At 36.0% G+C, this 23,965-nt stretch overlaps 1 protein-coding gene across 7 annotated transcripts in view; it reads left to right on the top strand.

Moving 5' to 3' along the window:
• CCDC141 (coiled-coil domain containing 141) overlaps positions 1 to 23,965 on the top strand; it is a 284,155-nt gene that overhangs the window by 25,900 nt on the left and 234,290 nt on the right. For all 7 annotated transcript variants that reach the window (XM_072612514.1, XM_072612510.1, XM_072612511.1 and 4 more), the window contains exon 4: positions 19,771 to 19,962. In XM_072612514.1, coding sequence (XP_072468615.1) covers positions 19,771 to 19,962 — 192 coding nt within the window. The remainder of the gene's footprint in view (positions 1 to 19,770; positions 19,963 to 23,965) is intronic.

Below are 23,965 nucleotides of genomic sequence, written 5' to 3'. Positions count from 1 at the left end.
GATATGGGGAAAAGTGGGGTGGATATGGATTTGTTGAGAGGTTGGGAATGTAAATATTATTCTAAAATAGACTCTAACAACTTGAGTGTCCTACCCATCTGAGTATTCATTTATCACAGTTATACGTTTGTTTCCCTTTCCCTTTTTTACTTTAAGAGAAGAATACATTTAGCTGCATACAATTACGACTGCAAAGGATCCAGATGTCATCTAGTCCAACCTCATTTTATAGATAAGGAAACTGAGGCCCAGGGTTAAGTGAGTTATCCCTTAGATAGTACATGGCAGAGCTGGCATTCATTTGCAGGTCTTTTGACTCCCAGTCTAACAACTCTTATTCCATGGTATCACACTGCCACTCGTATAGCTGGCCTGTGGTCAGTCAGGCAAAGGTCTAAATCTTTAGGACAGCACCTTGCTTTTAATGACTAAATAGCTCCCTAGGAAGAAGTGATGTATAATAAATCAGATCAGAAAGACAAAATACTATTTAAGAATTTATTTGTTCTGTATAATGCTTTTCTTTCAAGACAGAAAAGCTCTTTACATTAATAATATAATAGCTGAATCTCATGAAATTCTTCTGAGGGCAGGAAGTAGATGAAGAGGGATAATCAATGTTCCTTAGCATCATTGTGTCATCAGACTCCCATGATGACCACTTCTTTAGGTACTATGAATGGGTAAAAGGAGGTTATTCTCATGAAATTCCAGGGTCCATTTTAGCTACTTCCACTTTACACTGCCATAATTATCTGGGAAAATAAGAACTCAAACATGGTTTTGATTAAGTTTTTGAGAAAGTACATTCATTCATTCAACAAGTACTTGCTTATTGCTTTATAGAGTGTATGAAACCAAGGAAAATTCAAAGATAATATTAAGATTTTAAGCTAAAAGGGTTGGAAGACGAGTGGTACCACAGGGAATTTCAGAAGAAGGGCCATGTTAATTGACATGTTAAATTTGAGATCATGGCATGATACTTAAGCAGAAATGTATTGTGGTCATCTAGAAGTGCAGAGAAAAGTCAGTGTTGGCAACTGAGTCTTAGTAATCTGAATGGAGAAAAGTTTGTTGCAGTGAGAAGAAGAATGTCCTACAGAGTCCAAATAAACAGACCAGGAGTTCTCTGTATCATTGAGGTACTACAGATGCTACTGATTTGTAGATTTCTGATTAAGCTTCCAGACTATTCCAGGGACTTTTCATTATAGTCCCTCAAAAAAAAATTGACCTAACAATCCACATAATAAAAACCAAGTGGATGAAGACTTCCTCCTGATTGATATTCATTTGAATGGGGAACCCACTTTTTAGTCCATTTGTAAATATCTGTTGGATTGATACTGGGCAAGTGAGGCCCAGAAGTTAACAGAAGGAAAAGAGTGAACTAGATAGCATTTGGATAAGTATCCCATCCAAACTTGGTAAAGACCCTGCAAAAAGAGAAAAGCAATCTCAGGGTCAGGAGCCCTTTTCCACTCAGGGAGTTTATAATCTTATTTCAACAGAAAGACATACACAAAAAACATACATGAAATAGATAAACAACAATTCAGTAATTTCAAGTAGGTAATGAAAGAGGGGATGGACTGGAATTTAGGAGACATGATCTGAAGGTCCTGGCTCTGCCTTACATTTAGCCATGTGAACTTTGGGTCAAGGATCTCTGGGTCATAGTTACCTCACCTGTAAAATGAATGAGTTAGGTGGTAAAAGTCCTTCTGGCTCTGAGGTTCTGTATGTTCTGTTTGGTTCCAGAGGGCAGAATGAATAGCAGTGGGCAAATTTAAGCTCACAGACTGGAAAAACTTCTTAGATTAGAGCTGTCCAAAATTGGCATGGATGCCTTCTGTGTGTAGTGGGTTTTTCTTCATTGGAGCCCTTCAGTCAGAAGGATAGCTACTTGTCTGATATTTTTTAATTAGATGATCCTTCCAACTGTGGGATTTTCTGTGGTACTGAGACTTAAATAGTTAATGTGAAGTGACTTGCAAAGAGAGTCAGAGAGACAATGTCAGAAGGAAAGAGGAAGGACCTAATATTGCCTGCTACAATGTACATGCTTTATAAATTTTACCTTGCTTGATCCTCACTACAACCAGTGAGGTAGGTGCTATTATTATACTCATTTTACAGTTGAGGAAATTGAGGCAGACAGAGGCTTAGTGATTTGCTCAGGGTCACACAGATAGTAGATATCTGATTTTAAGAGATTTGAACTCAGCTTCTCCTGACTCCAGGCAGAGGCTCCATTGAGCCACATTGGTGCATTCCAGTGTTCTTGTGCATCTGAGTTCTCTTTCCATCTGTACTATGATGTAGGCAAGGGGAAGAAACAAACAAATAAGAAACATTTTTCCAGGCATGGAAACTGAATCACAGATTTCAAAGTGAAAGAGAAGTTAGCTAGTCCAACCTGCTCCTTTTATAGTTGGGTAAACTGAAGCCTACAGAGGTTAAGAGACATGTAGTAGACTGCACAGACAGATACAGAGTTTGAACACAAGAGTTTCTGACTCCAAATCTAGAGAAAAGTTCTCAATTCTTAGCTTTCGGAATACCTGCCTCATCACATACTTTATATTTGCTCTGTGGTAAGATGGTGGTTGGACACCTGTATATATTTATTGTTAAGTCTGGTACAAATGCCTCCTAATGCTCTGGCTTTCATCACCCTTTAGGGATCTGTCAGTCATTTTGTGTTCAATTATAAATGTTCGGAGTCCCCATCAGTCAAACACACAATGGCATTCTTGATATGCCTCCAGGGCTCTGTTCTCTGTCTTAAAAAAGGCACCAGGATTCTAAGGGAAAAGCAGAGAAACATAAACAAACCAACTGGCACAGCCTTAACTTCCTTAAATAACAAAAGCCACCATTAATAATCTGAGCCACAAACCTGTAGATTGTTTCTAATTACTTTATTTACCTCATTTTGTGGAGCAGACGTTGGAGAGTCATTTATATGCAAATACCCCAAGAAAAAGAAATTTAGGAAAACACATTTTAAAAGTAATGTTACTAGGCTTTTATTTTTGCATTAGAAATCTGTTTTAAATACAATCTTTTATCTGCCCCATACAAAAGCAATCTCTTTTTGAACAATAGTTATTTTGCAGAAAATTAGGTAAGAAAAAAAATATTCTATTCCTATCTGTTTCAGAGTTATTTACATTTAATTACAGAGTGACTGTTGCAACACTGAAAGATTAGGATCCTTCTGGCATTTCTATCATGAAACTGATTTCATGTTGATTTACAATATGGTTGTGTCTTGAAAAGTGATAATAAAATTCACATGTTTTTAGGCTCCAAATTAAATATCTCTATGGAAGGCTAGGAATATCCACATTCTTTGACTTCAGTTTGACTATTTCTGTCCATTATTTCTTAGATTGTTGACCTTTCAACTTTACAAAGGGATGAATTCATGGCATTTTGCTGAATAAATGGAGGTAGAGAGCCAACTCTGTAGGACAGGAGCCTCTTAAAACTGAAGAGATGACAAAAGAACCTTATCAGGACTGTCCTTTGTCATCTACCAAGGCAGCTCAATGAAGTCCTTTGGGATTTTTCATAGCCTCATGGAACTGTACAGCTAGAAGGAAACTTATAGGTCAACTCGTCATAAAAACATAGATTTAGCTCTAGAATGGACCTTAGAAATCATGGAATCCAACCTCTTCATTTTAAAGATGAAGAAACTGAGGCATGAAAAGGTTAAGTGACTTGCCCAGGATCATACAGCTAGTAATTACCCAGGGCAGAATTTGAACTCAGGCTTTCTTGATTCCAAATCCAGTGCTCTATCTACCAGTCCATGCTCTTATTTTACAGATAGAGAAATGAAGTGTCTCACCAGAGACCATACAGTCAGTAAACAAACATTTATTAAACACCTGCTATATGCTAAGCATATAGGTGGCACAGTGGATAGAGCACCAGGCCTGAAGACAAGAAGACTCATCTTCCCAAGTTCCAATCTGGCTTGAGACACACTTACTAGCTGTGTGACTCGTAGCCCTGTTTGCCTCAGTTTCCTCATCTGAAGAAGCATCTCATCCAAGAAAGCCTCAAATAGCCTCATGAAGAGTTGGACACAACTGAACACCAACAATGTGCTAAGTACTGTATACATACTGCTAGTAAGTTAAAAAACACAGGCTCAAACCCAGGCCTTCTGATCCTAAATCTGTTGTACTATACTGCCTCCTTGATTTCAAATAGGAAGTTAGTCCAGGAGTGTGTCTTTATCATTTATGGGCCAATGAAACTTCCAAGATGCTCTTTTTTTCTACATCAGGAAAGTAAAGGGTAAAATAAGGCAATATTTTCTTCACAGGAGTTTAGCTCTCAAAGGTCTTTAATGGTTTAGATGAATAGAGAGGTTGAGTCAAAGGAAACGTTTCCTATTGATCTGTCTGTCTACCTATCTGTTCATATTTAGGGCAGGAAAGGAGCTTTTTCTGTGGAGTTCTGTAGATTTTGAGTAACAACCATGATAATTATAAGTTAGATTTATATAGCACCTTTATACTTTATTCTTAGGAGCACACATATTAGGATTCTTAGAATTTTCTAAGGATTTTAGAATTTTCACATATCTATCTCAACTTATATTCTCAATATTACTTTAGAATCAGTTTTGGTTTATTTGTTTATTTGGATTATGTTTTAGCCTTTAACAAAAAAAAGTCAATAGTAATCATAAAAAATAGCTACTTAATCTCTGATAAGTTATATCTTGAGTCACATTTGTTGTTATTATTGGGTTGTTTCAGTCATACGCAACTCTCCATGCCTCCATTTGGGTTTTTCTTGGCAAAGACACTGGGAGTGGTTTGCCATTTTCATCTCCAGCTCATTTTACAGATGAGGAAACCAAAGCAAACAGATTTAAGTGACTTGTCCAGGGTCACACAGCTAGTAAGTATCTGAGGTCAGATTTGAACTCAGATCTTAACTTCATGTCTCTAGGCCTGTCATTCTATCCACTGCACCACCTGGTTGCCCCACAACTACCTCACACCTTATGAAGTAGGTACTATTCTTATCCCTATTTGAAGAGAAAGAAACTGAGGCTGAAAGAGTTTAATAAACTTGACCAGCATCATACAATGTGTCTGCAGCAGGATCTAGTCTCCACTTCTAATGCCATATCTAGTACGCCACCTAGCTGCTTCAAAAAGTAATAGCTAGATGCTGGTCCAGGGGCCCAGGGATGGGGAACCTGTGGCCTTCCTCTTGTGTAGCCTTTTGAGAAGTACAGTTTTTACAGAACAAATCCTTTTATTATTAAGGGGATTTGTCCTGTGAAGTTGGGATTCAATTGAAGGGCCGCACCTGAGTTCCTAGATGCCCACATGTGGCTTTGAGGCTGCAGGTTCCCCACCTCTTTCTTGTACAAAATGACTAATATGGAAATATTTTACATAATTCCACGTGTATAACCTGTATCTGGTTCCTTACTGTCTCAGAAAGGGAAGAGCACAAGGAGAGAGGGATAGAATTTGGAACTCAAAATGTTAAGTAAAAATGTTAAAAATTTTTAAAAGTAGTAGTGATATCACTTTGAACCCTTCACTTAACTACTGTACTCAGTTGCTTATGGGTTGATTGGAGGTGGCTGATAGCACTCCACAATTAAAATAAGGAAACCTTAAAGGATCTGAGTTCAGAGCTCCCTCAAGAAGATAGAATTACTTCCTAACTGGTTTCAGGCTGGAGGGTCCCTCGCGTTCCCAGGCACTTGGGGGAAGGCCAGGGGTATTCACAGGCGGACCTATAATCAACATGATGGATGGCAGTGGGGTGGGGGTAGAGTCTCAAAAGTCTAGCCTGGGTGGACTCCACAATGTCAGGAAAGTTTCAGGCAAGATATGCAATGTATTTACTCTTTTGGAAAATTGCTGCTCAGCTATTCAGGGAATCATTTAACACTTCAGTGAGGAAGAAATCCATAATGCGTGTGGTAGTTTAGAGTAGCTGAAAGTCCATAAAATGAGTTACCTGAAAACCTAGCAATATTCAAAACACAGTGAGCAAAGCGAAATGCATTTATCATGTGTCCTGGGAACAACCTGTATTGACTGCCCTTTTCAGATGGGGAGGGAAGAAATGTGCCCATTTGCATTCCTTTTAAATAACCAGCTGGATTATGTTGACCAGTATATCTATCACTCAGATCCTGCTCCACCATGCTTAACCAAGTGTGATGAGTAGATACAAGAGGAAAGCTTCACCTAAGGCTGTACACAGTATCCTGACAAACACTTAGGAGACCTAGAGACAAGACATTGTCCTTGGACACCCTCCCTTAGTTACAAGATGAAGTCTGCTTACAAAATAAATGGGCTTATTAAGATAGTGAATATCCTCATTTATACTGTTTTCTGCCTCTAGATTTTTATTTAAACATATTATTGCTGCCATCATCAATTGATTTAAATGTTTTATCAGGTAATTTTATTTTACTTCCACCCTAGACTTCTGTGACCTAAGAGCATAACCAAAAAAAAAAAACCATTAAAAAAATTTTAAAAAATTTTTTAAAAACTGAAAAAAAAATTTAAAAAAACATTAAAAAATTCAAATGAAAACAAGAAATAGCTTTTCCATTTCACATTTGAAAAGTGATGGAAACATTGATCTCCTGTGCTCTTAAGTTGTGTCCATGTTTTCTTTAATATTTGGTTAATTTGACTGTCTTTCAAATTTGAAGATAGAGTCAGTGGCATTAAGGTCAGAGCAGGACTGCCTTATACTCAGAAGTGGTAGGGGAGGGAGAGAGAGAATGAGAATGAATGTGTAGGTGTGTGGGTGGGTGTGTGGGTTTGGGTGTGTAAAGAGGGGAGGATGGGATGAAAGGGATGTCAGTACGCACCGCACCGAGAGAACCTTGATTAGCTGAGGGCAAGAACACAATGTCCTCTAATGGAAAGAGCTTGGGACTGAGAGTGAAGGACTGGATTGAAAATAGGAGTTCCAATGTCCATTAGTTGGGTGACTTTGGGCCCTCCATGAGCTGCATTCCTCACTTGTAAAACAGGAATGAGGATATTTGTATTACCTGCCTCACAGAGCTCCTGGGAGCATCAATCCAAGGTAGCATGGAGTTTTTCTCCCCACCTCCACTGATACAGTCATTGAAGGCAGAGACTAGTCTAGTGTAGCTCTGCTCCCAGATAGATATGCCAGCTCTTATTGGTCCAGTAGCTTGATCAGATGTCTTTGGGGAGGATAGATAGTTCTCTCCCCCACCTCCTAAGCGTCACCTTGTACTCCTAAATCTTTGAATGGATTTTTTTCCCCTTTCACATGAAGGCCCAAGAGGAGTGAATGATTCTTTCTGCTATGATATCAGTTGCCTTCTTCCAGTGGCCAAGGTCCTCTAATCTTCTCAGATTGATTAAGAACTTTATTTACACTTTTTTTTTTGGTGAGCTTGTAGGCAGTTTCTTAATTTCTTTTTGATATTTTGTGGTTATATTCTAGGCTTTGCTGATGTGGAGAAGGGAGACTTCTTTCTTCCCCATCATATACACAATACATTCCAACTCTGAATCCCTATGAGACTATAGCCTATTATTATTTGAGGGACAAAGGAGGAGTCACCCACAAGTATACCTGCCTTTTTAAACTTACTCAGTCACTACCCATTGCCTACTGTACTTGTTGCTAAGGTGTAAACAGGCAATAGAAGCTTGCCTAGAAGATGGGCTTCCTCAGCTCAGTAATAATCATTTGCATAGTATTCTTTGATATCTAAAAGGATCACCACAGCTCTAGGATGTAGGTTATTTAAGTATTATTTATCTCATTTTGCAGATGAGAAAACTTAGACTCTGATATCAAATGACTTGATAAAGTTATATAGTAAGTGTTAGAGGTAAGACTTGAACTTTCTGATGTCTTACTGATTTTAGGTATGGTACTTTTTCCACTGCTCAAGGGAGAGAGTTGGTGCTATTTGAAGAAACTCAAATAGAGTTACAAAAATTATTTCCCTAAAGGTCATGTGTTGCTCAAGTATAAACTAAAGGAAATGAGGTCATAGGACAGGAAGTCCGTTCAATCACTGAATCTCAGAACTGCAGGAGACCCCTGCAATATCATCTTCCATCTTTTGGTTGAAGTTGAGTCAAACAGATCTCATGACTTTCTCAAGGGGTCTGTTTCACTTTAGGACAATTATAAATTGATATTGGCCCTTTATGTAAGGCCTAAATTTGACTCTGTAACTTGTACCCATTTCTCTTGAGTATACCCTCTTGGGTCACGAAGAAAAAATATAATTCTGCTTTCATAAGATAAGCCTTCTTATACTTCAACAAAGCTTTTCATCAGTCTCAAGATTTTTCTTCTACAAGCAAAATATCCCTTGTGTTCCCTAAATATCATCTCTCTCATCCCAAACCCTGTGACTCTCAATGCAACCTAGAATCACATTAGCATTTTGGGCATGCCTACCACATTATTGGCTCCTAACGAGCTTTCAGTTCAGTAAAACTTCCAGATAGTCTTCAGACAGACTATTACCTATCCATGCTATACCTCTCCTGTATTTGTGAAGCCAATTTTGAAACCCAAAGTATGACACTTTATGCTAATCTCTATTAAATCTCATTTAAATCAATTCAATCAAATGTTCCAGCCCAGGGGTATCAAACTTACATAGGAATGGCTCTCTGAAGCTACATTTTGACTTAGAAAACCACAAATTAACATTATCTAGTTTTTATTGTATTTTTATTTTGTTAAACATTTCCCAGTTACTTTTTAACCTGGTTCATGTAGCTGACTTTAATTAAGTCTGATATCTCTGTTCCAGCTTTTTAAGATTTTTTTTTTTTACTTCTGACAGTTATTCAGTATGATGGTTATGTCTGCCAAATTTGTACATTTGGTTAAATTTGAAAAACATGCCACCTATACCTTTGTCTAAGTCCTTGTAAAAATGTTCAATAGGACAGAGTCCAGCCTTCATCATTTGGGAACTTCTTTCAAGTTGATGTGGGTTCATTTGTTATTCTTCTTCAGATCTGTGACCAGTCTGAGTATCCACTAATAACCAATGATCTCCCCCAAAGGTTAAATTCCAACCACTAGCAGATTACAATGTAATTGGGAAATGTTTAACAAAATACAACATAGATGATGTTAATTTGTGGTTTTCTAAGTCAACATACCACCCCTTCTCTCCCCAGGGATCTGTTCTTCTTTAAGTTTGATATCACTGATCTAGCTCACATCTCTCCATTTCTTTTTATCCTATAAGAATGATATGAGAGAGTATCAAATGCTTGACTAAAATCTAGGGCAATTTTCTTTTCTGTAGAATCCCTCTCTTCTACCCTATCATAAAAGGAAATTAGATTAGTTAGAAATAACCTGCTTTTGATAAAGACATCTATCTTGTTTCCTTGTGATCTCCACTTCCTTTTCTGAATATTTCACCAGCTATCCCTTTGATAGCATGTTCTACTGTTTTTTCTAAGAAACAGAGCCAATCTCACTGGCTTATCATAGTTTAAATACTACATTCTCTTTCATTTTTTTTTTGAAAATTAGGACAATATTTCCCTTCTCTTGTCTTGAGGTACCTCTCTTGCAAATAAAGATCATGGATTATAGCTCAACAATCATGTTGCTAGGCACGTTCATTTGCCTTGGGTGGATACTGAAAAGCTCAGTCAATTTCAATAACGTTGAGAAATCTGATCATTATATTTCACAGGAGTCTTCCTGTTTTGTCAAAAACTGAAGTACCATTTGAATAGACTGAGGCATATCTATTTTAACCCATACTTCTGTACAATGACTTCCAAATGCAAAGGGCTGAACCTAGGGAAACCATGAAGGAAGCCAACTTTCTTCCTAGTGCCCAGTTCACACCCTTAGTGTTTTCTATGGTTCTCTTTTCCCCTTCTGGTGCCCTGCCCTCTAGGCCCTGGTGTTCTCTCACAGTGCCCAGAATACCCTTTTCCTCTTCCTCTCATAGACGTTATCTGAGGCTAGCGAAATATAGTGGGGTTATCTGAGTTTGTGCTCACTTACCAATCAGTAGAGTTGGAGCGCTAAAGTAAGTGAACTTCCCCAAGGAGGGAGACCAGAGTGTCTAAATGTTCAGATGACTATTTCAGGTAGGGAGAAGAGGCTGAATTGAAGGGCTGGGTAACCTGATTTGTATCACAGTAAGATTTGAATACAAGTCTTCCTAATTCCAAGGCCAGACTTTTATCTGCTGTACCTGGCTATTTGTCAGCTTCAGTAGAAGATATTTAAAATCTTTTTCCCAATTATAATATTTAATAGTTAAATATTTCCAGAATCAGAGGAATCTATGGCTTTATAGTTTATCTCATAGTTGGGAAGGGTCTTTAAAGTCATCTCATAGACAGGACCTGATAAGATTTCAAGAGATTTCGAGAGCATTAATAGCCAAATATGTCACAAAGACATAGAAATCTGTGATTCCATCTTTATTTTTTCCCTTAAATGTAATGAATGGTAGCAAGAACATCTGGCATTAGAATTATACTGGCAGACTAAAATAAATTTATTGAAGCATGCAGCTTTTTCTATGGAGAAAGACACCTAAGAGTCAAGTGCCCCAATTTACTTTTTAAGCAAGTGCCTTCAATTTTTAAAATTATTCATTAGTATTCAAATGGGATTTGAAGCAAATTTATTAGTATCATTACAAAGAAATAATAGAAAATTACTATAAACACTGATTTAGAATGCATCACATATCAGCATTGGCAATGTGGGTGCACTAATAATAGAGAAAGTAAGTTTGCTTTCACATATGTTCTTTCATTTTAGTATTCTTAGTAGGGATGCCCATGGGAAACATGAAAACTGAATAGATTGTATTCTTCCTCATCATTAATATGGGAACCAGCCCAGGGGAACTACAAATCCCAGAATGCTCCATCTTCATCTAAGCAGCCATTTCACAAATTTATGGTCCATATTTGGTCTGGCTGTTTGACATGGAATGTAAAATGCTGGAATCTGAACTTTCCACAGCAGAGATTTTCATCATTTCTACTGCATTTCTGGATTATAATATTAAATCTTAAATGTTCATAAAATTTATCTCAACAAATACAGTTTGGCATAATGATCTGTTTTTATAGGCATTCAGATACTTGATTACAAAGGTGAAAAAAATAAGTAAAAAAGGAAGAAAAACAAAATCTGGTTCAATGATGAGTTGCCTTTAAAAAATATGTTTCAGACCTGGTAGTGACTATTGAAGATGAACCCTCTACATCTGTATTCCGTTTTAAAATATTAGCCTTCTCTCATCTTTAATTTATAGAAGCTATAAGGGTTATTGCTTACACTGTATGAAGACTATAGAGACTTTTTTTTTTTTAGATTATTCTAACCCAAGAGTTAATTTTTATACCTTGTGCTGGACAAAACCAGAGTACTAACTAATGCCTATGTTATAGATTCCAGAGGGGATCACTTAGCTTTACACATTTCCATGAATTTAGTCAATTTATCAATCATTTAGCTTATAAAAGTACTGGCTACAAAGGGTTAAGAAACTGTAGTTTGACAATATACATTCATTAGCGGACCTGGATTCTAGACCTGATTCTGCCACTAACAAAGCCTGTAACCTTGGGAGGTTGACCTAGTCATTCTAGTTCTATCTAGCTTCTTCACTGGTAAAATGTTGATAATCACTAGCTGTGGTTATCACTACCTGACCTGCTATAAACTTGCTTCTTCCATCCCCCTCTGACTTTTATTCCCGACAGTCTAAATTGAAAGAAAAATAGTCCTTTTTTATTTTGATTGATATGGCACTGCATAAGTAAATTACCTCAGGTAGCATTTTAATTTTTATTATGTGGTCCACACTGAACATAAGCAATTACATGGGAAAGATATTAATTGCTCCTGTTTGGTCTGGATCATAGCATGAAAAGAATTGTTTTTCTTTCTCTATCTAGATCTCAGTTTTGTAAAGAGTATTTATTTATGTGTCCCTTGTGTTTAAACATGTGTACGAAAGCAAAACAAATCCCCGCGTTAAACATGTTCAGAAATGTATGTCTTACTCCATACTTTGAGTTCATCACCTTTGTCAGGAAGAAGCTATTTGATATTCATCATCAGTCCTCTGGAATCGTGGTTAGGCATGGTGTAGATCTGGCTGTTCTTTCTTAATTGTTTTTCTTTGTAGTATTATTATTGTATAAATTATTTCGGTGGCTCTTAATTTCACTCAGCATTTCATACAAATCCTCCCAGAAGACTTAGCCTCTTTGTCTTTTCTTATGGTATAATAATGTTCCATTACATTCATGTGCCTTAATTTGTGCAGCAATTACCTAATTGATGGGCACCCCTTTAGATTCCAGTTCTGTGCTAACACAAAAAGATATTTTTAACTTATCGGTCCTTTTTTTCTTTCTTTGATTTTTTAAAAAAATTATAACCTTATTAATAGTATTACTGGGTCCAAGATACACAAAATTTAGTAACTTTCTAAGTACAGTTCCAAATTCCTTTTCTGAACATTTGTACCAGATCTTAGCTTCACCAATGGTAAGCCAGTGTGTTATGTTTTCCTGTAGCTTCTTCAGCAATTTTCTTTTTTAATTTTGTCATTTTTTGCCAATCTGATGGCATGTGGTAGAGCCTAGGATTTGTTTAAATTTGTATTTATGTTGTTTTTAATGATCTGGAGCATTTTTTTCATGTAGCTATTAATAATTCAATTGTCTTTCTTTGAGAACCACCTCTTGAGAACCACCTAATTTGACCATAAATCTTTTGGGGAATACCTCCTATTCTTATATGTATATATTTATGTGTGTATGTGTATATATATGTATAATAACTCATTATATATACATACATGTGTATGTATGTATATATAAAGTCCTTATATAGTAGAAATGACATCTTTATAAGAGAAACTTACAGCAAAAATTCCCCCCAACCCCAGTTTACTATTTCTCTTCTAGTGTTAACTACATTAATTTTGTTTCACAAAAACATATTTTACTTTCATATAATGAAAATTGGTGGATTTTCCTCCCTTTCCCTCCCTGTCAGCTTTTCACCTTTCTCTTGTATATTGTCTTCTTTCATTAGACTGAAAGCTTATTGAGATAGAGACTATAGCAATTAAGAAGTGTTACTGAAATGAATTGAAGTAAATTAATAGATAAAATTGTCATTTTTTATTACATTGGTCCAGGCCAAACATGAACAATTAATATATTTCTAATTATTTTCAAGTTTATTTTTATTTTTGTAAAATAGTATTTCTTTGCTATATTCTTATAGATCTTACATATATCTTAATAGGTAGAGTCTCCAAAATTTTTTATATATTCTATGGTTATTTTGAGTAGAATTTCTCTTCCTATCATTTCCCCAGAGTTTTTGTTGTTAATATGCAGAAAGGATGATGATTTGTATGTTTATTTTTATATCCCCCTATAGAGTTTCAGTTGAATTTTTAATTGACTCTCTAAAGTTTGTTTGGTTTCCTCTTTGCCTAAGCCTATTCCCTCAATTTCTTTTTCTGTTTTATTTTTCTACTTAGAACTTTTAGCTCTATGCCATTAGTAGTGGAGATAATGGACATCTTTCCTTCATCTCAATCTTATTGGAAAGGCCTCTAGTATATCACAACTATTTATACTGTTGGCTCTTAGTTTTAGATGGCTACTGTTTATCATACTAAGGAAAGATCCATTTATTCCTATGTGTTTGAGTGTTTTAAAAAGAAATGGATAATGTATTTTGGTAAAAGGTTGTTATGGGGGCAGCTAGGTAGTGCAGTGCGTAGTGCCAGCCCTGGAGTTAGGAGGACCTGAATTCAAATCTGGCCTCAGAGACTTGACACACTTAACCAGCTGTGCAACTTGGGCAATTCACTTAACCCCAATTGCCTTGCCTTCCCCTCTCCAAAAAAAATTGAAAAAAACCCAGCTTCTTATGTCTCTTTTGAGATGACTTTTGCTAATAATATTGTAATATGTTTGTGTTTTTTAATATGGAGTCACCCATGCGTTCCTGGTATAAATCCAGCATCATCATAATGTGCAGACTTTTTAATATGTTGCTGTTAATATTTTATTTAAAAATTTTCAATCAATGTCCATTAGTGACATTGGTCTATAATTTTATCTATCTGTTTTGACTATTTTATTTAGGTGTCAAGCCAATATTTGAATTACAGAAATAATCTTGTAGGACCTTTTCTTCTATTTTTGCAAACAGTTTATGTAATATTGAAATTTGTTAGAATTTGCTTGTAAATCCAAATGGTCTAGAATTTTTTAGGGATTTTATTTTTGGCTTATTTAATTTGTTTCCTTGAGATTGGGCGATTTAAGTTCTCCATTTTTTTGTCCTGATAACCTGGATATTTTAAATTAAAAAAAACATTCATTAGTTTTGTTGGAATATAATTTGGCAACATGGTTTCTGATGATTTCCTTTTTTTCTTCATTTATTATGAATTTTTTTTTCATTTTTGACATAGAAATCTGGCTTATCTCTTTCTTTTTACAAAACAGATTGATTTATCTTTTTGTGGTTTATCTAAATTTAGTTTTATCAGTTCAATGTACTTTAAAATTTTCATTTCATAACTTTTATTATGTTATCTCATTGATGTTATCTTTTATGAAATTATGTATCATCTCTATGTTTTGTTATTTAAAGTATCAGTTTCCTAGGATTAAGTTATGTAGTCTCTTTTAGCCCTTCTTTAAAGGCAATTTATTAAATATAATTTTGATTGTATTGTCAAATAGGATATTTAATTTGCTTTTATGAGTTCAATGGAAACATAATAGATTTTTCTTCTAGACCTTTGTTTTAATGTTTTTTGGATTTTATTTTCTAATCCATTCTGTCCTCTTCCATTTTATGAGTGAATTCAACCCATTCATAGTAATTTTTAAAATTATGTTTCCCTCCATTCTGTTCTCTTCCAGTTTTTTTCTTTGTGACATGAGTCCTTCTTTGTAAAGAAGGGAGGGAGGAGTGTAATCAGTATTAATAAGTTAACATTAAAATGATATTATCTGCTTCCCTCCACTTCCCTCTTCTCTTTCCCTTGCTCAGTCTCAGATCAAAGGTTCATGCCTTTTTTTTTTCCTTTTAAACATTCCCTCCAAGACTGGAGTTGGTTTTGTTTCTGAACAATCCTTCCACAAGTTTACTCTCCCTCTTATTCTCTCCTTTCTTTTCTTCTAATACAACTTTTGTACTGGATGTGTCTCTTCATGAAATTCTGTGTGTGTATGTACATATGTACATATGTTCTATTCTTTGTATATTTCAGATGAAAGTGAGGTTCAAGTGACATCCACTCTCCTCACTCCCATCTCCATATTTGTATAGTGTCCTTAAGTACTCAAATTATGTGAAATAAAAATTTCTACTCCTGTCCTCTATTCCTGTTCCCACCATTTTTGTCTCTCAAGAGCATCAAAGCATAACAAAACCAATCCCAGTCCCTCTGCCTTATGTAACTTCCATGACTATTAATAACATTAGGGTTCTGAGGTAATATTTGTTTCTTTTTTCTCTATTAGAATGTACACTTCTTCCTTGTATGGACCCCTTGAATTGACCAAATGTATTTACCTTTTTATATCTCTCAATGATTGCAGTGTTAGCAGTTTGAAGTTTTTACTTAGCTTTAGTCTTTTCATCAGGAAAACTTGGAAATCGTTTATTTCATTAAAAGTTCATTTTTCCCTAGTAAGTTCATACTCCTACTTGGAACTGTAGAAGACAGCAGCTGGTTACCACCCCTTGGCTTGGCAGAATCATAGCAATTGAATTTCAGGCTTTCCTCTGGTCCATACTCTACCAATGCCCACAGAGGTCTGGTTGTTTTTCTGTGCCAGTCTGGACCAGGAAAAGGCACCCATTCTTTCTCCTTGGATTTTTCCAATGATCATTTGCTCTAGCATTCTTCCTCAATCTTTGCTGGAGTAGCTGTGGTATAGAGATGACTCACATTGCTTCCTTTTTCTATACTATCTTTGCTGGTCTCTCTCCCCAAATTTAATTCCACCAATCCATTATTAATCATGTCAGAAATAAAAATTTCAATGTTGCAATACTATTATCATGAATATTACAAGAGGTCATTAGTTCACAAAATACCTAAAGCACTTTGTCAGACTACCAGTCCTCCAAGGAACTTGCTTTGAAACCTCTGAGATAGAAGACCTAATGTAAGCAAACAGGTGATACTATCATGATTCTAGCTTCCAGTATCTTCCAGGACACCTCCATGACCCCAATTTGGAATACACTATAGCAAACTAAGCAGAGCCATTTAAAACTTATTAAGGCTAGAGGGTTTATGTGTATGAAAAAATATTTCCCACAGCATCCCTTCAGAAACAGACATTTTTACCTTATATGCAGATTAATCCTATCACCTTCGTATAGAACATGGAGCAGTAGCTGTAACAGGCCTGGTGATTACTATCCTCTGCTTAGCCTTATATTGAATTCATTCTCTATTATTTCTTATTCCATCTCTGTCATGAGATTTTCCTGTTTTCCTGTTTTCAATCCTTAATACAATTGGTGTCAGGAGACTGAGTTATCCTGGAATATTAAAGTATCTAATATGGATTTCTCTTCTCATTAAACATTCTTGAAATAGCACCTGCAAATGTAAAAAGAAATTGTAACTAAGTTAATCCATTTTCATGATAAAGAGTAAAAGATGAAAAACATGTACAGGACAAAATTAATCAACCCTCCAGATAATCTGAAGAATGTCACAGGAAGAGGAAATAGCCCAGAAATTATCCTCTCTTATGACAAAGTAAGGCAAGCATTACGCTATGGATCTGACTCTCATGGTAGTTTGGGTGTTGTGATTACATAGTTCAGCCTGAATGCTGCAGCGAACAGAGCACCTATTGAACAGACTTCCTCAGAGAGCTTCAGTGTTCAACCTAATCTGTAGCACAATCTGATTTGAGTTAGCTATGAATAGCATTTACATTCTAGATAAGTTATTCAGGTATTCATATTAATGATTGAAAAACTCTCATGATTAGTTTTTATTACCCTCCTTTACCAGTCAAGAGAATGCATTGGATGCCAGATAGATTAGCCAAGGACATTGGAAATATTTGTATAGTGTCCAGTCTAATATAACTTGGGGTTAGAAGAGTTGATTTATAAATTTGTTCTTTAAAGATTAAATGGCACTTTATGGTTAAAGCATCTTATATGTATTATCCCTTTATATTGTCATAACAGTCCTGTGAGATGATAGTGTATTATTATCCCTTGTTTACAAGGGAAGAAATGGAAGGGCTAGGTAAATGCTTTATTCTAGGTTTCAAGCTAATAAATGGGACTTGAACTCAAGTATTCTTGTTTTAAGTCAAATGTACTTTCTACTCTACCACACTCATTTGAAATACTTTTCCATCTTGAATTTAATTTTTGTCTTTGCATCTATACTACCTGGCACATAGTAAGCACTAAATACATGGTTCTTTACTCATCAGTGGATTGTACCCTAGTATGGTATCTGAGCATGTTATTGGAGAATTAGAGCAGGGTAACAGAAGACCTTGAAAAAGCTGACTCAGTTTCTAAAACCTGACTTCTGTCTCATAGTTGTATGTTTAAGAAAAATATTATTGAACTCCCACTGACTGTATCACCAAGGCAAGATTCAAGTACTGATGGCAACTATGAATATGCTAGCATTGTTCTGAATCTCAAAGTATAACAGACTCTGCATAAAGAAGGCAGAAGGAAAACATTTTTTCAGACACCAAAAAGGTGAATCCCAATACCAGAAAGCTAAATCCATTATAGTAACCAAGTAGTCAATAAACATTAGCATTACAAGGGATAATGCCATTCCCAAGCCTTACTTAGGCCTTACCAAGCCTACCCCTTAACCCCTCCCCCATTCCCCCACGGCCTTCCCACAATCAAAGACTCACAAGACTAGTTGTGCCTTTCTGTGTTCTCTCTCTCTTCCACCCCAACTTCCTCCCAGCTCTTTTCCACCCTTCCTGTTCCAGCTGTTCAGCAAGCTCCTTCTACCACATGTGACTTAGGCTTCAATGTGATTTCAGCAGGCCACATAGGCCTATTACTGGGTGGCAAAGATCTTCAAATTAAGCAAAAATACATTAACAATACAATGACATATTTAAAAAAAAATTAACAGACCATTATGGCAGATTTTCATGTCAACCATACTACAGTATCTTAGAGAGTTGAGTTGCCTCAAACATTGAAATATTACTTGACTTGCCAATAGTCACCCAGGTAGTATGATTGTTTTTTCTCTAATTAAAAATAATATAACAATAAAATAACTGGCATTTCTCTAGTGCTTTACAAATATTACCTCATTTTATCTTAAAAATAAACCTGGGGGGTAAGTATTATTATTTTCCCCATTTTATAGATGAAACAACTGAGGCAGGTAAAGGTTAAGTGACTTGTGCAAGGTCATCTATAACTAGTAAGTGTCCAAGACTGGATTTGAATTCAGTCTTTCTGATTCCAGGTCTAGTAGTCTATAAATTGTATCATCTATCTGCCAAGTAAGAGTCAGAAGTCAGGACTTGACCTCATGTTTCATTTCCATATTTTTTAAATTATTAAAAACTTTTTATTTTTATATAACAATTTCTCGGTATACCCCTTCCCTTTTTCCATCTAGAAAACCTTGCTTTATGAAAAGAATAAAAAACAAAGGGGAATGAGGGGGTTAGGAATTCAACAAAGCGAATAATACCAATTGCATTTACATAGAGCTTTGAAGTCACAAAGCTATTTAGAAATATCTCATCGGACTGTCATGATGATCCTGAAAGATGGGTGATCTTATTTCCCCATTTTACAGATAAATAAGCCAAGGCATACAAAGTTAAGTCACAAAGTCAGTAGATGTTTTGGGGCTGGATTTGAATTCAGGCCTTTCTGACTCCAAGTTCAGTGTTCTATCCATTGTGACATCTAGCCAATATATTAATTATATATTATATATATATATAATATATATATAGCTATATATATATTATATATTAATAATTAATATATTAATTAAGTCTTATAGTATATGTAGCACTATATACCCATAGTCCCCTATCTCTGCAAAGAAAGGAAGGAATTATGTCACCATTTCTCTTCTTCAGAGCAACCTGGTCATTCTAATGTCACAGTCTTTTTCAATTTATCTGTTGTGGTTATTTCCATTTATATTGTTATAGTCAACATTTTCTTGCTTCTGCTTACTTTACATCTGTGTTCCTTTTCATGATGAAGGCAAGAAAGTTATTCAGAACATATTTGTTCAAATGTTCACGTACAAAAATGTTTAGCCAGTCAACTTCAAACTCAATAGAGATGCTCTTTGGATGATAAACATAAAGACCCAGACCTCTCCACCTTGGTAGGGTCTTTTAGACCCTATGTTCCATTAGCATAGGCTGTAATAGTCCAGAGCCACATCTGGGCCACAATGACTTTTTGGAGTAAAGGGGTGTGCAGTGGTTCATCTCCAGTAAGTTGACCACCAGGAGGTGAAATGATCATCCACAGAAAGTAGGAGGGTCATCTTCAACAAGTTGAGGAGTTGTGATGTGCCTCATTAAAGGGAGTTCACATTAATAAAATTCTGAAACTTGTGAAGCAAGTCAGATTTGACCTGTATTCTTGTTCAAGGTTACTTTATTTTTAATTATCTTATTTTTTCTCCTGGTTCAGGCTTTGGAAAATCGAGTATGGGACCTATTACAGGAGGCAGACAAGGCAGCAGAAGAGAACAAGGACCAGCATCAAGTCTATGAGGCCATGGCTGAGACTCTGGGAGATGCTTGGACAGCCTTGGTCACTGTCCTGGAAAGGAGAAGAGAGCTCCTGAAACTGACTTCTGAATTTTTCGAAAATGCCCTAGAGGTTTGTGTTGGGAAATCCCATTTCTGCCTGTTTCACACAAGGGCTTGCAAACTAAAATCTTTAAATACTTTTGCTCTCTAATTTTCACAAATGAGAATTTTGTGAAAAGCACCTAGATGAAGCCCATTTTTTTCTTGGTAGTTGAAGAATAATATTGTTGAACTCAGACATGTCTTTAGGCATTAGCAAATGTAGACATTCAGCCTAAAACTGAGTAGCAAGGAATTCAGTTTCTCTTCTTTGAAGACAGTAGTAGGAAAAAAATTAAATTCCTAGGCTCTGTCTTTCTTTGGGCTTCTGAAATGTATAATTCTGATGACTTATTCCCTCCTAGAGGGCGTAGGAAGATTCCCATGGAATAATAGAACATCTCTTCCAAATACTTCTCATATCTTTTGAAAAACTTTTTCAAAGGATCATGTGGAAAAACTAGAACTGGCCTCCCACTCTCCCACCAAGGCAGAAGTGACCTTTCTTTCCTGTGGTTCAACTCATAACATTTTGACCCTTTCATTACACTTGGATAGTGTACCTACCATATTGGTTATTTGTATATGTGTCTTACCTTTCTCAAGAGATCAAAAACTTCACGAGCTCAGGGAATGTCTCATTCATCTTTGTAACCCCATCAATGCCTAACATAATTAATCAGCTTGTGTTTATAAACACCTGCTACATGGCAGGCACTTTGATAGGTTCTAAGAATACATATACAAAGAATGACATGATCTCTACTCTTAAAGAGGTTACATTCTAATTAGAGAGACAAGAAAGATACACGTATATATTATCGCTGTTGTTCATCCTGAGTGATGTGCTCACTTGTGTGTAAATTGGATTTAAGTGAGGCAGAGTTGAGCAAACTCGTCAGCCTTATTGAAGTCATTGAAGTCCAGTGGTAAGACAAAAGTCAAGATGACTGGTGATGGCCCAGGATGCAGTGGATGATTTTGGCATCTTGGTATCTGACCAAACTCTAAGCATTCCACAGTGTTTTTAGGCCCCCTTTGATGGCCATTGGAACAAATTGTTCTCATCTGTCAATTCCACTGTGGAAAGCCTTCACATGCTTAAAGTAGACACCCTGCCCCCAACTTACCAACAGGTTTGAGATCTGTCAGTTACCCTCAACCTGGTTTAGTCTATCTACTGAGACAGTTTATCAGGGTGTGGCTATTGACCAAGTTATAGCTCCTTGGAGCCACAGGTGAGAGTTAGGTGAAGATGGATACCAAAGGTGGATAAGCAACTCTGAAAAGCTCTAAAAAAGATACGTTAGGACCAGGTTGTCAAGGGCTTTAAAAGGAAACTGAGTTTATATTTGATCCTAGGGGCAATAGAGAACCACTTGAGTCCCTTAAAATTAGTAATATACATATATAAAATTGTCTACTTATATCACATAGGTGTCCAATACATACTGAGATGAAATGTAAAACTAACTTTTTATATAGAATATTTTCCTAAAGATTGTAACTAAAAGTTTCATTCATAATGTTAATTAAAATAAAAGAGAATATACCTAACATCCTTTCCCCCATTGCCCTGCCTTCTTGCCTTGTTTTTCTTTAATTCCCATGACTCTTTGAGCTTCTCAATTCAAAATGTGAGACTTAAAGAGCATTATAAATGTGAAATGTCATATTTTAGAGAAGACAGTTATTGGGAATTTCATTTTTAACTTTCCTGTCAAGTTAGCAGTACATTTTTTTTTGATGTGAGATTGCTGTTTCATTATGATAAAGTACCAGCTTCAAAGAGTATGACATCCTCAAATTCAAAAATCCCAAATATTGAAGCTCAGCGGATTAGTTATGGGAAATAAAGACTTGGAGAAGACACACTCATGTGTCATGAGCTTGTTTAACAGCAAGAGGGGACAGCAGAAACTTTAGACGGTTTCAAAATTTGTTTTTGACAATTGGAGTTACAGGTCCAGAATATATGCTTCCTTTCTTTCTTTCTTCCCTTTCTAACTTCCTCCTGGATGAAACACATGTACACACGTACCTGGTTATAGGCGTGCCTGATTAATTTCATCTTAGCAAATAGGTCCGTGCATATATAATGTAGATGGCATATTAATTGTATATTATTAGCACATATAATACATATGCTGCCTTTACTCTCCTGTGTTAAAAATTTACCTCAATTCCATGTATATAGATTTATATTTCCCTTTATTATCACTCTCTCTCTCTCTCTCTCTCTCTCTCTCTCTCTCTCACACACACACACACACACACACACACACACGCTTTTAAGAGTATATACTCTAAACACTAATATGAATAGGTTTATCTCACTTCCTGTATCCATGAGAAACTTACAGATGAACAACTTCTGGCAATCCTGTTTTCCTTGCCACATACAAATGTTTCACAGTTTCCTCTGACTCAGAACATCTATCAGTTGGTGATGACTTTGGATATAAGCCTCACTTTATAAATGAGATATTTGTAAAATGACTGGCATAGCTCTTGGCACATAGTAGGCCTTTAATAAATGCTTGTTTCCTTCCCCTCTTCATAGTAAGCAGACAAGTCTTTGGAAGTTATACATAGAGTCTGTTTTTAAAACCTTATGGTTATTAAAGTGGAAATGTTTTTTCTTTCTCAATGGATAAGGGAGGATATGGAAAGAGAGAAAGAATTTGAAACTAAAAATAAAATGGAATAAAGAAACCTTCTCAGTTTGTTGGAACCTCCTAGAGTTTATGTTCCACTGGCATGATTCTTGAGAATCTTGGGTCTCTTCTATGCCTGTCCATTTCAGGGCAATTCAAGGAACAAAAAGTTAGGCAAAATAACAAAAACAAAAAAACCTCCAAAACCAAACAAAAACAACAACAAAATCAAAATGATCTTTACCCTCAAAGTGCTCAAATTCTATTGAGAGGCAAAGTATGTCTATAGATAAATAAACACAAAACAATCAATTTACTCCTGCAAATGAGTAGGAGCCTCACCTTGGAGGTAGTAGATAGTCCTAAAGGAACCCGGAGATTACAAGAGGTGAAGGAATTGTCTTGCTGCAATGGAAGGCAATCTATGCAAACAAGCATTTATTAAATGCTACCTGTTTGACAGGCAAGGTGCTAGTGTTGGGGATACAAGTATGAAGAATGGAAAATCCCTCCTCACCAAGAGCTTACTTTCCAATGGGAAAGACAGTGCATATATATGCACATAGAGACAGGAACTTGTCTATGATTTCATTGATAAAGAATTCTCTATGATGAGATTTCTTATTCCAGTAAAAATCAGAGAAGTCTCTGAAATTTATAGTCCTGAAGAGTTTCTTAGAGCAAAGAGAGGAGATGTGATCTCCCAGCATCTCACAGAAGGTATCTGTCGCAAGAGGAGAGCTTTCTTGTTCCAAGACTAGGTCGCTATCTTTATGCGTTGGCTGCTTCACATTGTATATTAGTATATGCACAATAATATATACATATCTATATATAACTGTCTATATCTATCTATCTGTATCTATCAATCTGTATTCAGAGAGAGAGGACAAATAATTTTTAAAAATACAAGTTAGAGAGGACACTCTCTTTAATAGGGGTAAAGAGTAGATGAGGTAGGTTCTCAAGAGGCATCTTGAAGGCAAAAGAGGTGTTCCATGAGCTGCAAGAGAAGGAGGAGGTGAACAGTAGAGCCAGTGCAAAGGCATGGAGATAGGAAATAGAAACATATGAAGAACAGAAAAAAATTAGTTTACTTGGTTCTCAGAATATTGGAGAAGCTATGTACACAAAGCCTGAAAAGGTAGTTTGGAGGCAGTTTGTGAAGGACTGTAAAAGCTAAATCAAGTAGTTTATATTTTTATGCTAGAGGCAATAGGAAGCTACTGAATTTTATTGAGTAGGAGAGATGCATGGCTAGATCAGAGTTTGAGAAAAATGACTTTCATAGTAGCGTGGAGAATAGACTGGAGTGAACAGAGATTCAAGGTCAGGAAACTGACTAGGGGGATGTTGCAATAATTTCTGTGAGAAGAG

Source organism: Notamacropus eugenii, chromosome 5 (genome assembly GCF_028372415.1).
Source record: "Notamacropus eugenii isolate mMacEug1 chromosome 5, mMacEug1.pri_v2, whole genome shotgun sequence".
NCBI classification, from domain to species: Eukaryota; Metazoa; Chordata; class Mammalia; order Diprotodontia; family Macropodidae; genus Notamacropus; species Notamacropus eugenii.
Note: the sequence above shows the minus strand (reverse complement) of the source record. Positions and strands in the feature narration are given on the sequence as shown.